General features: G+C 51.0%; 1 protein-coding gene across 4 annotated transcripts in view; it reads left to right on the top strand.

The window, feature by feature from the left end:
- ABL1 (ABL proto-oncogene 1, non-receptor tyrosine kinase) overlaps nt 1-15,482 on the top strand; it is a 184,261-nt gene extending 168,779 nt beyond the window's left edge. For 2 of the 4 annotated variants that reach the window (XR_006692794.2, XR_012424253.1), the window contains exons 6-12: nt 350-527; nt 2,354-2,538; nt 6,224-6,376; nt 7,878-7,967; nt 8,310-8,474; nt 11,759-13,813; nt 15,065-15,482. Coding sequence is in view for 2 of the 4 variants with exons in the window: in XM_045373943.2 (XP_045229878.1) it covers nt 350-527; nt 2,354-2,538; nt 6,224-6,376; nt 7,878-7,967; nt 8,310-8,474; nt 11,759-13,473 (2,486 nt within the window). In the remaining 2 variants the exon portion in view is untranslated. Of the gene's footprint in view, nt 1-349; nt 528-2,353; nt 2,539-6,223; nt 6,377-7,877; nt 7,968-8,309; nt 8,475-11,758 lie in introns of all 4 variants that reach the window. The other 2 variants (XM_045373943.2, XM_045373944.3) reach the window with 1 other exon arrangement.
- Nucleotides 15,483-15,954: the final 472 nt, after the last annotated feature.

The following is a 15,954-nucleotide window of genomic DNA, read 5'->3' as shown; positions in this document are numbered from 1 at the left end:
CACTGAAGTGATTCTGTGAGTAGACATATAACCATCAGATATAACCATTTGGGGCTAAACTGATGGTGGTGAAGATCATTTGAGGTAGGGCCAGGTCTGCTTCTGAATTCTGTGGCAGCCTCTCCCTGTGTAAATTCAAGTTCACTGGCTCGAGAAGAAGAAAAGAGGCTGGCCATGTCCCTCCCACATGAGCCCAGTCTCAGGACACAGGTGCTTGGGACCATGTTGGAAGTTGGGCCCAGGACTTAGAAACAGAGTCAGTATCCTTCAGAAGGCTTTTTCTTTAGACAGTTGTTTGTTCAGTCGGGAGTGGAGCCACGTGCTGAAGTCCTTGGTATCTTGTTGGCAGGGGTCTGCACCCGGGAGCCCCCGTTCTATATCATCACCGAATTCATGACCTACGGGAACCTGCTGGACTACCTGAGGGAGTGCAACCGGCAGGAGGTGAACGCCGTGGTGCTACTGTACATGGCCACTCAGATCTCGTCAGCCATGGAGTACCTGGAGAAGAAAAACTTCATCCACAGGTAGGGGCCTGGCCAGGCAGCCTGTACCATGGAGTCGCAGGGCGTGGAGCCGGGCAGCCTTTTACAAAAAGCCCCAGCCTTGGAGGTCTCAGGATACAGCTTCTAACCTCAGTGCTGGCAACACATTGAACCTTGGAACAAAGGCAAACACTAGGCTCCTGGCAAAGCCAGCTTTGGGCATGTGTCCAGGGCTAAATTCAGCCAGGCCTAGACCTGGACCAGTGGAGCAGCTAATCCCCGGAGTAAGAAATACTTCATTTTTGAACCATTTTGGGCTAAGTGGAATATTAAATGAAGTTCATAAAAGGCGTCCTTCCTAATAATCACAGCCCCTCTGAAAGAGAGTGCTCATTGTTCCTCCGCGGCCAGCGTCCATCAGTAATGGCCTCTTCCTGGGAGCTGCTGGCATTGCTTTTACACAAACTCATGGGAACAACCAATACATGGCTTTTGTTTTTTAGTGTGTGTGGTTTTTTTTTCCTGCTTTCTCTTTATTATCTTTTCATTCTCCACTTGCTGTCCTCGGGTTCAGGGATGTTTCCACAATTGTCAGAATTGTATATATGGAGGTCTAAATTAAGCGTCTTTGCTGTTTTAAACCCTGAAGTGTTTTGACCTTCAAATGTGCCACAATTATCTCGGTCTTCAAATTCTTTGCTAGTGGAAATGGCTTCCTAGCAAAGCGACAGCCTGTGCAGGACAGTGCCTGATGGGCTTTGCTGGCGTCTTTTATATGAGATGTTCTCCACACCACCACTGTGACCTTTCCTTCCCAATTAGCTCAAGTATGAAACCTCTACATGAGATTTCATAGCAAGGAATAAGGGTAGCATGTGTGAAATGCTGGCAGCTCCTTGTAAGACAGATTTTCTATGCTCCACGAGAGCCTGATCCAGATACCCCTGGCTTTCAGGAAAGTGAACCCTCTGATGCTGCAAATTGAGATTGCTTGACTTCTGGTTTGCTTGGCACGGCCAGGTCTGTTCCTTCTTCATTCAAGCGAACTTAAAATGCTTTACCAAAATCCTCTTAGGCACAACTCTTCTGTATTTAATTTCACTCTCGTTGCTGACGATCAGGCTATCTCGTGCACCATCGCCTCAAGCTGCTGCCTCCTGTCATTCCCCTCTTCCCGCTTGCCTTGTGATTTCATGGTTAATGTTCATGAACCAAAGATTAGATTCCTACCTCCCTGGGAGAATCAGGAAGTGAGAGGAAACAGATTATACAGGAGAGCGTTTTTAGGATACATTTGGGTACACATCAGGAAGAAAGAGGGAAGTAGGAAACACAGTTTGGGTAAAGAATGTCATGGGCTTTGTTTTATTTTGTCCCATCAAGTCTGGATAGGACAAGTGGAGATGCACTCTGATAAAAGTTTCTTGCAATCAAAGACTGGGCTAAGTGTTTGTCTCTGTGCCTGGCATAGAGTAGCAATAACTGCACTTAATATTCTCGACACATCAATCAAAGCATTTAGCATATTAATTAATTACACTCACAGCAGCCCTAAGAGGTGGGTGCCATTATTATCGTCTTCATTTTACGGATGAGGTAACTGAGTCCCAAGGTAATTAACTTGCTCCAGGTCATGGGGCCAGGGAGCCCGCTCCCAGCACCAGCCTCTCGCGATGTTGGGATCTATCTCAAGGTGTGTTTGCTGAGAGGCTGGCACTGTGTTAATTGCAGTGGGCATTAATACAAATTTCCAGGGCACTGGACTCAATCTTCCCATTGTCAGCATTGCAGCTTCGCTCAACAGTGGTGGATTTGTGAAGTGGAAAGTTGGCCAGGAGCTCTCATGGGTGAACATTTTTCTTTCTTAGAGATCTTGCTGCCCGAAACTGCCTGGTAGGGGAGAACCACTTGGTGAAGGTAGCTGATTTTGGCCTGAGCAGGTTGATGACAGGGGACACCTACACAGCCCATGCCGGAGCCAAGTTCCCCATCAAATGGACTGCACCCGAGAGCCTGGCCTACAACAAGTTCTCCATCAAGTCCGACGTCTGGGGTAAGGGTTGCTGCTGCACTGAAGTGGTCCTTCCTGGCTACGGGAGGGTTTTTTTTTGGTTTTTTTTTTTTTTCTGCCTCTTTCTTGCTCTTCCCTTTTTTTTCCCCTTTTTTTCTTGCTCTTCCTTTCTTTTTGTTTTTTTGAGAGGGAGTCTCACTCTGTCACCCAGGCTGGAGTGCAGTGGTACAATCTTGGCTCAGTGCAGCCTCTGCCTCCCAGGTTCAAGCAATTCTCCTGCCTCAGTGTCTTGAGTAGCTGGGATTATAGGCACCCGTCACCATGCCCAGCTAATTTTTGGTATTTTTAGTAGAGATGGGGTTTCACCATGTTGGCCAGGCTGGTCTAGAACTCCTGACCTCAGGTGATCCACCTGCCTTGGCCTCCCAAAGTGCTGGGATTACAGGTGTGAGCCACTGCACCCAGCCACCTTTTTTTTTTTTTTTTTTTAAAACCTTTGGCCTGAGGTCCAAATATGGTGCACAGTGTATCTGCTGATTTGTCTGTTAAAACAGTGTCCTCTGTGAGCCCCCTCCATGTCTTTATTTCCCTTGCTGTTTGTTTATTGAAGAAATCATCATTTGTTCCGCAGAGTTTCTTACGTTCTGAGTTTTGCCCATTGTCTCCAATGGTGTGATTTAATGTTCCTCTGGCTTCCATATTCCTAGTTAAGGGTGGCTGAATCTGGACAGCCTCATCACATTCAGGTTTGACTGTTTTTCTTTTAGTAAGAGTGGATCAGAAGAGATGGTGTGCCCTTCCATCAGTAGACATAAAATGCTTGATTTTCTTTCTTTTTGTTTTTGTTTTTGTTTTGTTTTGTTTTTTTGAGACGGAGTTTCGCTCTTGTTGCCCAGGCTGGAGTATAGTAGCACAATCTCGGCTCGCTGCAACCTCTGCCTTCCGGTTTCAAGTGATTCTCCTGCCTCAGCCTCCTGAGTAGCTGGGATTACAGGTGCCTGCCACCACCCCTGACTAATTTTTGCATTTTTAGTAGAGGCAGGGGTTTTACCATGTTGGCCAGGATGGTCTCGAACTCCTGACCTCGTGATCTGCCCACCTCGGTCTCCCAGAGTGCTGGGATACAGCTGTGAGCCACTGCGCCCGGCCCCAAAATGCTTGATTTTCTATCTTTTTAAAATTTTTTTGAGTAATTTTTAGCAGTTATTGATATACAGTGCCTAGATCCAATAGTTTACTAGGTGTTGCCAGATGGGAATTCTCTAATTCTGTCATTCCTATTCAGTTGTTAGTGGAATACTTGTATGAGGAGAAACAGTTCCTCATCTCTTTGGTTACTCAGTGGTACAGTTCATATAGGAAGAGCAGGATCAATTCTTGCTTCTTTGGTTTTATTTACCAGTTCTTTTTTTTTTTTTTTGAGATGGAGTCTCGCTCTGTCGCCCAGGCTGGAGTGCAGTGGCCGGATCTCAGCTCACTGCAAGCTCCGCATCCTGGGTTTACGCCATTCTCCTGCCTCAGCCTCCCAAGTAGCTGGGACTACAGGTGCCCGCCACCTCGCCCGGCTAGTTTTTTGTATTTTTTAGTAGAGATGGGGTTTCACCGTGTTAGCCAGGATGGTCTCGATCTGACCTCGTGATCCGCCCGTCTTGGCCTCCCAAAGTGTTGGGATTACAGGCTTGAGCCACCGCGCCCGGCCTTTTACCAGTTCTTTTTTTTTTTTTTTTTTTTGAGGCGAAGTCTCGCTCTGTCGCCCAGGCTGGAGTGCAGTGGCCGGATCTCCGCTCACTGCAAGCTCCGCCTCCCGGGTTCTCGCCATTCTCCTGCCTCAGCCTCCCGCGTAGCTGGGACTACAGGCGCCGCCACCACGCCCGGCTAATTTTTTGTATTTTTAGTAGAGACGGGTTTCACTGTGTTAGCCAGGATGGTCTCGATCTCCTGACCTCGTGATCCGCCCGTCTCGGCCTCCCAAAGTGCTGGGATTACAGGCTTGAGCCACCGCGCCCGGCCTACCAGTTCTTAAAATAACAAATTAGTTTCTTTTTTTTGGAGACAGTCTTGCTTTGTCACACAGGCTGTAGCGTGATCTCAGCTCACTGCAACCTCCGCCTCCTGTGTTTCAAGCAATTCTTCTGCCTTAGTCTCCCAAGTAACTGGGATTGCAGGTGCCTGCCACCACTCCAGGCTAATTTTTTTTGTATTTTTAGTAAAGATGGGGCTTCACCATGTTGCCCAGGCTGGTCCTGAACTTCTGAGCTCAGACAATCTGCCCACCTTGGCCTCCCAAAGTGCTGGGATTATAGGCATGAGCCACCATGCCCTGCCACAGGTTAGTTTTTTTTTTGTTTTGTTTTGTTTTGTTTTGTTTTTTTGAGATGATGTCTCCCTCTGTCGCCCAGGCGGGAGTGCAGTGGTGCGATCTCAGCTCACTGCAAGCTCCGCCTCCAGGGTTCACGCCATTCTCCTGCCTCAGCCTCCCGAGTAGCTGAGACTACAGGCGCCCACCACCGCGCCCGGCTAAATTTTTTTTGTATTTTTAGTAGAGATGGGGTTTCACCGCATTAGCCAGGATGGTCTCAATCTCCTGACCTCGTGATCCGCCCGCCTCGGCCTCCCAAAGTGCACAAGTTAGTTTCTTAATACCCTTCAGTGGTGGCCAATTAGGTTTTTGTTGTTGTCATTTGTGGTATTATTATGAACTCTCAGATTTATATATATTTGATGTGTTTCAATCCACTGTGGTTATTTTCCCTGTTGATACTCAGATTGTCTCATCTTGGCCAGTGGGAACTTCACATTAGCTCCTAGTCATTTTGACATTACCTGTGTAGTTTTCTGTGATATCCATGCCCTCAAATGACAAGATTATTGCAGGTTCATTCTGTGCCCCAGGCCTGAATCACCCGTTTCTCCAAGGAATCTTACCCTTTAATGGGAAATGGAATTTCAAGGCAATAATCTGAGATTTCAAAACATTCGAAGATTTTGTAAGATTTTTATGAAATGTTTAGAGTTAGAAGGGGCTTTGGAGATAGTCTTGTGCACCCGGAAAGCAGTGGTGGCCAGTTAGGCACAGAGCTGGTTGGTCACAGAGCTATGAGTTAACATGGCCGGCTGACTTCCAGTGCCAGTTTCCTTCTACCACATATCCCGGCAAGATGGTCACATTACCTAAAATACCCCACAGGGTCTGATAACTCATCTTCTGCCCTCCTCCAGCATGTTTGTCTGTGGGGTAAGTTTACTGAGTCTTGTTCTGTCCTGGTGTTTTTTTTGTTTTGTTTTGTTTTTTTTTGAGACAGAGTCTTGCTCTTGTCGCCCAGGCTGGAGCAATCTCGGCTCACTGCAAACTCTGCCTCCCAGATTCAAGCAATTCTCCTGCCTCAGCCTCCGAAGTAGCCAGGACGACTGCTGTGCACCAACACACCTGGCTAATTTTGTATTTTTAGTAGAGATGGGGTTTTGCCATGTTGGCCAGGGTGATCTTGAACTCCTGACCTCAAACGATCCTCCCACCCCAGCCTCCCAAAGTGCTGGGATTACAGGCGTGAGCAACTGCACCTGGCCTTGTCCTGGTCTTCTGATGATAAAGAGTCTGGTAAAATGTCAGAGCCTGGGCTGCTGCTGGGGCCATCCCTTCTGAGGTCTGCTGCAGATGTAACCGATTTTAAATGTAGTGTAGTGAAATGCTGCACATCTTGAACAGCCTCTTTCGGTTTTCTTTCAGCATTTGGAGTATTGCTTTGGGAAATTGCTACCTATGGCATGTCCCCTTACCCGGGAATTGACCTGTCCCAGGTGTATGAGCTGCTGGAGAAGGACTACCGCATGGAGCGCCCAGAAGGCTGCCCAGAGAAGGTCTATGAACTCATGCGAGCATGTAAGCCTTCCTCAGCCTGTTCTCACAAGTATATGTGGGCATTCCAGGAAATTCCAACTATGCAGGAGTGTGTACACAAAGTTGAAAGTTTTTCCATGAGCTCTCTCCATTCCAGTTCTTCAGAAGCAGCTAATGTAGCCATTTGATACCTATTGATCTTTATTTACAGATAGATAGTATGTGCATGACTTGTCTTTTAAAGCAAAAATGGTATTGATAGTTACCAAACCTGGGTGTATTCCTAAATACAGATTCCTGGGTCCTACCTTCAGACCTTCTGCTATAGTAGCTAAGCTCACGAGGTGATTTTTTTTTTTTTTTTTTTTTTGAGACGGAGTTTCAACGCTCTTGTTGCCTAGGCTGGAGTGCAATGGCACAATCTTGGCTCACTTCAACCTCCACCTCCCTGGTTCAAGCGATTCTCCTGCCTCAGCCTCCCGAGTAGCTGGGATTACAGGCATGCGCCACCACGCCTGGCTAATTTCGTATTTTTAGTAGAGTTGGGGTTTCTCCATGTTGGTCAGGCTGGTCTCCAACTCCCGACCTCAGGTGATCTGCCCGCCTCAGCCTCTCAAAGTGCTGGGATTACAGGCGTGAGCCACTGCACCCGGCCGTGAGGTAATTTTTATCCAGTCGTTTTTTTCTAATTCCATATATGTTATCTGTACTGTGCACACACAGGATGTTTTCATATATCTTAGAAGGTATTTATACGGCCATTTCTTACACTGTTTTCCCACATGTCCATGTATTCAGATCTCTCCCTCTCCCCACCTCTTATTTATAGGTAGCTGCCTAGCACTCCATTAAATGATTTCACTCATTCATCCGGTCCTCTTTTGATGTGCATTGGTTGTTTTACACATTCGTTTGATTTTTGCCATTATAAACAAAGCAGAAACAAATACTCATGTACACGAATCTCTGGGCACTTTGGCTGGTATTTCTAAAAGTTGAACTGTTGATTCAAAGAACTACGTGGATTTTAAATTTTGATAAATTTTACCAAACTGTTAAAAAAGGTTATGCCATTGTATACTCCAATTAGATGGGTATGGGAGTGACTGCTCCTGGTCCCCAGTGCTAGGCTTTTTTAGTCTGTTTAGTCCTCATGTTAGTCTCATTTTCGTGAGAATTTCTTTACTTCAGACTTTGATAACCATGAAGAAAGAATGAGATAGGTGAGCTGTTTGAAACGGCTTAGTAATTTTCTACACCTACTAGAGTGGGGCTGGGAAAAATATATTTGTAAATGCAGCTCTTGCTGTCACTGTCTCTCTGGGGTTTTACAATCCATATTCTTGCCAGCATCTAATGTCTTTTCAGACTCTTAATGTCTATAATAGGACATGATGACATTTGTCATTTTAACTTGTTGCAGCAAAAGATGGTTAGCAGGATTGGAATGCTACTTTCATTCTAGACTTTTCCTTGAACACTGCTAGCCCTGTATTGCTAGCCAGATCTCATGGATGATCTGACTTGGGTTTCATCTGTCCAGGTTGGCAGTGGAATCCCTCTGACCGGCCCTCCTTTGCTGAAATCCACCAAGCCTTTGAAACCATGTTCCAGGAATCCAGTATCTCAGACGGTAAAGTACCCATCCCGGGGTACCTGCAGTGGAGTGAAAGGGTGGCCATGGGGTACTGCAGCCTGGGTCATTCGGTTCACTTCCTGGTGGAAGTTCACAGACCAGCCTGTCCTGAGACCAGAAAGCTGGGCAGAGGCGTGGAGTGTTTTGCTCTCTTGTCTGCTGCAGCCCTGCAGAGTTCTGAGAAATGCTAAGGGCTGTTTCTCTGGCATCCACGTGCCTTTTCTTTAGTTGTGTGCAGATGAGCACTGTTATCTTACAAAGAAAGAGAATCACCATACCAAGCCAACACCAGTACTGATGGCTACTGGATTTTTGTTTCTGTCCCTGTGTGATTCTTAGAAGTGGAAAAGGAGCTGGGGAAACAAGGCATCCGTGGGGCTGTGAGTACCTTGCTGCAGGCCCCAGAGCTGCCCACCAAGACGAGGACCTCCAGGAGAGCTGCGGAGCACAGAGACGCCACCGACGTGCCTGAGATGCCTCACTCCAAGGGCCAGGGAGAGAGCGGTATGTCCCCCACTCCCCTGAAACCCCGCTGCTCTTCCCCTCCCTGCCAGAGGCTACATTCGGGCCAGCATAGGCCAAAGGGAAGCTGTGAATGGAGCCCACACAGAAGTGCAGCCACAGCCTGTGTCAGTGGTTCAGCTTTGGAAGGAAGAAGGTTCTCCTCTCCCCACCTGCCTCCTGTCCCCTCCCTCTGGGAGTCCCTGAGGAGCATAGGCTCCAGCGGTCAGTTCAGTCCCATAGGCAGAGGTGCTTCTGGAGCCCGCCAAGGAGCTAGCCCATCTCCCACCTGTTACCCGCGGCATCTGTGGTTGCTGTCTCAGAGCAGATGCAACAATAGTAATCACCAGGCTGCGTGATGAGCAGCTCAGGGTGAAGGCACTGATGTAACAAGCTCGCTGCAGCCAGGCGGAACCAGGACACGCCCGTGGACAGAGCCCGTGTCCTGGTGGTCTCTGGGAAGAACATGTTTCTGGTGCCGTTGCCTAGGCAAGCGAGGGAGTTGGGATCAGCTCAGGAGGGTCTCAAAACACTAGCAATAATAATATTTGCCAACATTTATGTAGTGTGCCTACAGGCCAGGCTCTGTTCTGTGTTCGTGGTTGGCCCCCAGAACCAGCAGTCCAGGTTCTGCTGCAGACCAGCTGAACAAAAGCATTGAAGGGTATATTCGTTTGTTTTCATGCTGCTAATAAAGACATACCCAAGACTGCGTAATTTATTAAGGAAAGAAGTTTCACCAACTCACAGTTCTACATGACTAGGGAGGCTTCACAATCATGGCTGAAGGCGAATGAGGAGCAAAGTCATGTCTTATTTGGTGGCAGGCAAGAGATCTTGTGCAGGGGAAGTCCGCTTTATAAAACCATCAGATCTTGTGAGACTTATTCACTACCACGAGAATGTGGGAGAAACTGCCCCATGATTCATTTATCTCCACCTGACCCCGCCCTTGACACGTGGGGGTTATTACCATTCAAGGTGAGATTTGGGTGGGGACTCAGCTAAACCATATTGGAGGTGGGGGCTAGGCCAAGCATCTGGGTTCGTAGAGGATCCTGGGGATGGCAATAGTGGACTCCATTCTAATGGACCACAGACTGGGTACATGTGAAGGGACCGGACAAATCCCCACTTCATGGAGATTTATGGTGGGATGTTTACTGACAGCAGAATCTATAAACCTGAGTTTTCTTTATCACATACTCATATTAGTTAAAAAAAAAAAAATGAACATGCAGCCCATATATATGGTATATAAAGTACATACGTCTACTACCGTAGGAGTATAGTGTGTATGTTATGTACCAAAACGCACATTTCAAAGGCTTGCATGCTAAATAAGTCCAAATTAACAATGCTTCACCCCTGCTGGGTCATCTCGCTCACCCCCTTGGAGGTTATGGCATATAGACTGTCCAGAAGCTTCCACCCTCCCTCCTCCTGTTGGTTTTCCTGATTTCAGGTGGCTGAGCAGTGGGGGGAGGCCTCTGTGGGAACGCTGTGTGATCAGCAGTCATGTTCATTTATGCCCGTCAGTCTCATCTGAGGGGTATTTTGATAGTGATCTCTTGGTGAGCCGAGGGTGTCAATTAACTGCTCAGTGCTGAAATCGAGTGGTGCATAATTTATTACAATTTCACTCTCCTGGCCTCCTTCTACTAGATTAAAGTTCTGAGAGGGCTTTGGCGTTCCCTGATTCAGATGTCCCGCGTGCTGCCTTGGGTTCTGATAAATGCACACTGGTACCTCTGTTCTGAGTTACAGGTGCCAACAGAAAACCTCTTCTTGCAAGCTGACCTCTGAGGGAAAATTCTGTTATTCACTAGCAGGAGCTTGGCAACACCAAAAAGATTTTTTTTTTTTTTGAGAAGGAGTCTCACTCTGTTGCCAGGCTGGAGTGCAGTGGCGTGATCCCGGCTCACTGCAACCTCCGCCTCCCAGGTTCAAGCAATTCTCCTGCCTCATCCTTCTGAGTAGGTGGGACTATAGGCGTGTGCCACCATGCCCAGCTAATTTTTGCATTTTTTAGTAGAGATTGGGTTTCACCATGTTGGCCAGGATGGTCTCGATCTCTTGACCTCGTGATCCACCCGCCTTGGCCTTCCAAAGTGCTGGGATGACAGATGTGAGCCACCGCTCCTGGCTACCAAAAAGATTTCTTATAAGCTATGATTCATATTTTAAAAGTGCCCATTAAAAAACTGTTGGCCAGGTGTGGTGGCTCACACCTGTCATCCCAGCACTTTAGGAGGCCAAAGTGGGCGAATCATGAGGTCAGGCTCCCTTGGCACAAGCTGGGGGCTGCCCCCACCCCATGCTCCCAGAGGAGCACCCAAGCATCTGGGCTCAGACAGGCCTGGATCTGATAACCGGCTCTGATGCCCACCATCCATGAGGCCAGGCAAGTAGTCCCTTCTCTCCGTCTGTCCTCAGCTTTCTCACTTGTAACCGTGCTACAGCGCTGTTGTGAGAATGCACAGCAGATGACGTTGTAAAGGTGAAGCACGTGTCACGTTCCTCTCAATAAAGCCGTCATTGCTGTTAGGATTGTTGTTAGGAAAGGCTTTGAGCCAGGTGCAGTGGCTCATGCCTGTAATCCTAGCACTTTGGGAGGCCAAGGCGGGTTGATCACCTGAGGTCAGGAGTTTGAGACCAGCCTGACCACCATGGTGAAACCTGTCTCTTCTAAAGATACAAAATTAGCCACGCGTGGTAGCGCGTGCCTGTAATCCCAGCTACTTGGGAGGCTGAGGCAGGAGAACCGTTTGAACCTGGGAGGCGGAGGTTGCAGTGAGCTGAGATTGCGCCACTTCACTCCAGCCTAGGCAATGAGCGAGACTCCAACTCAAAAGAAAAGCTTTGGTCTCTTTCCCTGAAGATGGGAACAAAAAGCTGGATGGCCCTGGCCTTTTCATCCCTGCAGTGGTTTACTTTAAGGCAGCAGTCCCCCAACCCACCCACATCACTCTGGTGAGTAAAAACGATGACAAGGCCAAGCAAAGGGTCAAAACTTGTGGCTTTCCTGCCAGCCAGCTAGCTGACAGGCCTACAAGGAGTTCTGGGAATAAGGGGCTATGTCCCACTGTGGGGAAGGGACAATGGGCCATTATGCATAGGAGATAAGAAGGGTTCACCTTCGACAATTTTTTTGTTTGTTTGTTTTGGCTGGAGTGCAGTGGCGAGATCTCAGCTCACTGCAACCTCTGCCTCTATGGTTCAAGCGATTCTCCTGCCTTAGCCTCTGGAGTTGTCTGGAGTTGTCAGCTCTTCCCCTTGCGTTTCAGATCCTCTGGACCATGAGCCTGCCGTGTCTCCATTGCTCCCTCGAAAAGAGCGAGGTCCCCTGGAGGGCGGCCTGAATGAGGATGAACGCCTTCTCCCCAAAGACAAAAAGACCAACTTGTTCAGCGCCTTGATCAAGAAGAAGAAGAAGACAGCCCCAACCCCTCCCAAACGCAGCAGCTCCTTCCGGGAGATGGACGGCCAGCCGGAGCGCAGAGGGGCCGGCGAGGAAGAGGGCCGAGACATCAGCAATGGGGCGCTGGCTCTCACCCCTTTGGACACAGCTGACCCAGCCAAGTCCCCAAAGCCCAGCAATGGGGCTGGGGTCCCCAATGGAGCCCTCCGGGAGTCTGGGGGCTCAGGCTTTCGGTCTCCCCACCTGTGGAAGAAGTCCAGCACACTGACCAGCAGCCGCCTGGCCACTGGCGAGGAGGAGGGTGGTGGCAGCTCCAGCAAGCGCTTCCTGCGCTCCTGCTCGGCCTCCTGCGTTCCCCACGGGGCCAAGGACACAGAGTGGAGGTCGGTCACGCTGCCTCGGGACTTGCAGTCTACGGGAAGACAGTTTGACTCGTCCACATTTGGAGGGCACAAAAGTGAGAAGCCGGCTCTGCCTCGGAAGAGGGCAGGGGAGAACAGGTCTGACCAGGTGGCCCGAGGCACAGTAACGCCCCCGCCCAGGCTGGTGAAAAAGAACGAGGAAGCTGCTGATGAGGTCTTCAAAGACATCATGGAGTCCAGCCCGGGCTCCAGCCCGCCCAACCTGACTCCAAAACCCCTCCGGCGGCAGGTCATGATGGCCCCTGCCTCAGGCCTCCCCCACAAGGAAGAAGCTGGAAAGGGCAGTGCCTTAGGGACCCCTGCTGCAGCTGAGCCAGTGACCCCCACCAGCAAAGCAGGCTCAGGTGCACCAGGAGGCACCAGCAAGGGCCCCGCCGAGGAGTCCAGAATAAGGAGGCACAAGCACTCCTCTGAGTCGCCAGGAAGGGACAAGGGGAAATTGTCCAGGCTCAAACCTGCCCCGCCGCCCCCACCAGCAGCCTCTGCAGGGAAGGCTGGAGGAAAGCCCTCGCAGAGCCCGAGCCAGGAGGCGGCTGGGGAGGCAGGCCCGGGTGCAAAGACAAAAGCCACGAGCCTGGTTGATGCTGTGAACAGTGATGCTGCCAAGCCCAGCCAGCCAGGAGAGGGACTCAAAAAGCCCGTGCTCCCGGCCACTCCAAAGCCACAGTCCACCAAGCCGTCGGGGACCCCCATCAGCCCAGCCCCCATTCCCTCCACGTTGCCAACAGCATCCTCAGCCCTGGCAGGGGACCAGCCGTCTTCCACTGCCTTCATCCCTCTCATATCAACCCGAGTGTCTCTTCGGAAAACCCGCCAACCTCCAGAGCGGATCGCCAGTGGCGCCATCACCAAGGGCGTGGTCCTAGACAGCACCGAGGCGCTGTGCCTCGCCATCTCTAGGAACTCAGAGCAGATGGCCAGCCACAGTGCAGTGCTCGAGGCCGGCAAAAACCTCTACACGTTCTGCGTGAGCTACGTGGATTCCATCCAGCAAATGAGGAACAAGTTTGCCTTCCGAGAGGCCATCAACAAACTGGAGAATAATCTCCGGGAGCTTCAGATCTGCCCGGCGACAGCAGGCAGTGGTCCGGCAGCCACTCAGGACTTCAGCAAGCTCCTCAGTTCGGTGAAGGAAATCAGTGACATAGTGCAGAGGTAGCAGCAGTCAGGGGTCAGGTGTCAGGCCCGCCGGAGCTGCCTGCAGCACATGCGGGCTCTCCCATACCCGTGACAGTGGCTGACAAGGGACCAGTGAGTCAGCACCTTGGCCCAGGAGCTCTGCACCAGGCAGAGCTGAGGGCCCTGTGGAGTCCAGCTCTACTACCTACGTTTGCACCGCCTACCCTCCCGCACCTTCCTCTTCCCCACCCGGGCTCCCTGCTCCATCTCTGTCCTCGAGTTTTATCTGTGGAGTTCCTGCTCCGTGGACTGCAGTCAGCATGCCAGGACCCGCCAGCCCCGCTCCCACCTAGTGCTCCAGACTGAGCTCTCCAGGCCAGGTGGGAACAGCTGATGTGGAGTGTCCTTTTCATTTTTTCTCTCTGGAGCCCCTCCTCCCCTGGCTGGGCTTCTCCTTCCACTTCTCCAAGAATGGAAGCCTGAACCGAGGCCTTGTGCATCAGGCCCTCTGCCTGCACTCCCTGGCCTTGCCTGTCCTGTGCTGAAGACATGTTTCAAGAACCACATTTCGGGAAGGGCACACACGGGCATGCATCACGGCTGGTCACTCTGCCCTCCGCTGCTGCCCGGGGTGGGGTGCACTCGCCATTTCCTCATGTGCAGGACAGCTCTTGATTTGGGTGGAAAACAGGGTGCTAAAGCCAACCAGCCTTTGAGTCCTGGGCAGGTGGGAGCTGAAAAGGATCGAGGCACGGGGCATGTGCTTTCCATCTGTCCTCTCCACATCCCCAGAGCGCAGCTCTTGCTCTCTTGTGACGTGCACTGTGAATCCTGGCAAGAAAGCTTGAGTCTCAAGGGTGGCAGGTCACTGTCACTGCCAACATCCCTCCCCCGACAGAATGGAGGCAGGGGACAAGGGAGGCAGTGGCTAGTTGGGTGAACAGCTGGTGCCAAATATCCCCAGACTGGGCCCAGGCAGGTCTGCAAGGGCCCAGAGTGAACTTTCCTTTCACACATCTGGGTGCCCTGAAAGGGCCCTTCCCCTCCCCCACTCCTCTAAGACAAAGTAGATTCTTCCAAGGCCCTTTCCTTTGGAACAAGACAGTCTTTGCTTTTCTTGAAGCATTTCAAAGCCCTGCCTCTCTGTAGCCACCCTGAGAGAGAACGGAGCTGCCACCGGGCACCTGCGCACAGGCGGGAGGAAAGGGCCTGGGCAGTCCTGGTCCTGGCTGCACTCTAACTGGGCGAATGTCTTATTTAATTACCGTGAGTGACATAGCCTCATGTTCTGTGGGGGGTCATCAGGGAGTGTTAGGAAAACCACAAATGGAGCCCCTGACTGAAAGCCTCGAGTGTTTCACAGAGCACGCCTGCCGTCTTCTCCCCGAGGCTGCCCCAGGCTGGAGCCCAGGTACAGGGGCTGTGACTCTGGGCAGGGACCCGGGGTCTCCTGGACCTTGACAGAACAGCTAACTCCAAGAGCAGTGGGCAGGTGGCCGCCCCCGAGGCTTTACGCTGGGAGAGCCAGGAGGAGCCACCTTCCCGCCTCCCACGCTGCCTCGTGCCAGCAGCCTCGCACAGGCCCTAGCTTTGTACTCATCACCTAAACTTGTACTTTATTTTTCTGGTAGAAATGGTTTCCTCTGGATCGTTTTATGCGGTTCTTACAGCACATCACCTCTTTGCCCCCGACGGGTGTGACACAGCCTGAGGGAGGCACTAGTCACCGACAGCGGCCTTGAAGACAAAGCAGAGCGCCCACCCAGGTCCCCCGACTGCCCGTTTCCATGAGGTACTGGTCCCTTCTTTCTGTTAACGTGACGTGCCACTCTATTTTACACGCATCTGTTGGTATGCATCTTTTATAGACGCTCTTTTATAAGTGGCGTGTGCACAGCGCCCTGCCCTGCTCCCTCGGATGCCTGTGGTGGCTCCTCTGCTTCTCTGGGTCCAGTGCATTTTGTTTCTGTATATGATTCTCTGTGTTTTTTTTGAATCCAAATCTGTCCTCTGTAGTATTTTTTAAATAAATCAGTGTTTACATTAGAATCCTTGGCAGATTGCTTCGGCCTGTGATCCTGCCCTGTTGTTCTGAGCCTGTGATGGGGGGGCGGCCGGGATATAGTGGGTTCCGGTTTTCCCAACAGGGCTGGGGTCCAGCATCAGGTCTTAAGAGCAGAATAGTGGCAGGTTGCCCCCAGCTACCCAGAGCCTCTGCGGCCTGGGTGCCCACAGCCATCTTTCAGGCACTTGCCCTGCTATGCTTTGACCCTTCCTGTACCCTTGGCACTTACCTGCCGGCAGCTTGGCCCCACCAGCATCACTGGGAGTGGGCTGTGCCACTGTACAAGCCACGTCTGACTGGCGGTGTCAGGCTGTCGCAGCGACATGGAAGTGGGGTGACGAGGTCAGGTCCTGTGCTCCTTGCTGACTGAGGGCAAATCCCTCCCCACCTGCACCTGTTCTCTCTCCACCTTTCCGCCCTAAGCCCCCAGGCGTCCTCACTTATGTTCCTTGAGCC

The sequence above is a fragment of the Macaca fascicularis genome, chromosome 15, assembly GCF_037993035.2.
Source record: "Macaca fascicularis isolate 582-1 chromosome 15, T2T-MFA8v1.1".
NCBI lineage: Eukaryota > Metazoa > Chordata > Mammalia > Primates > Cercopithecidae > Macaca > Macaca fascicularis.
This window is presented reverse-complemented; position numbering and strand designations above follow the sequence as displayed.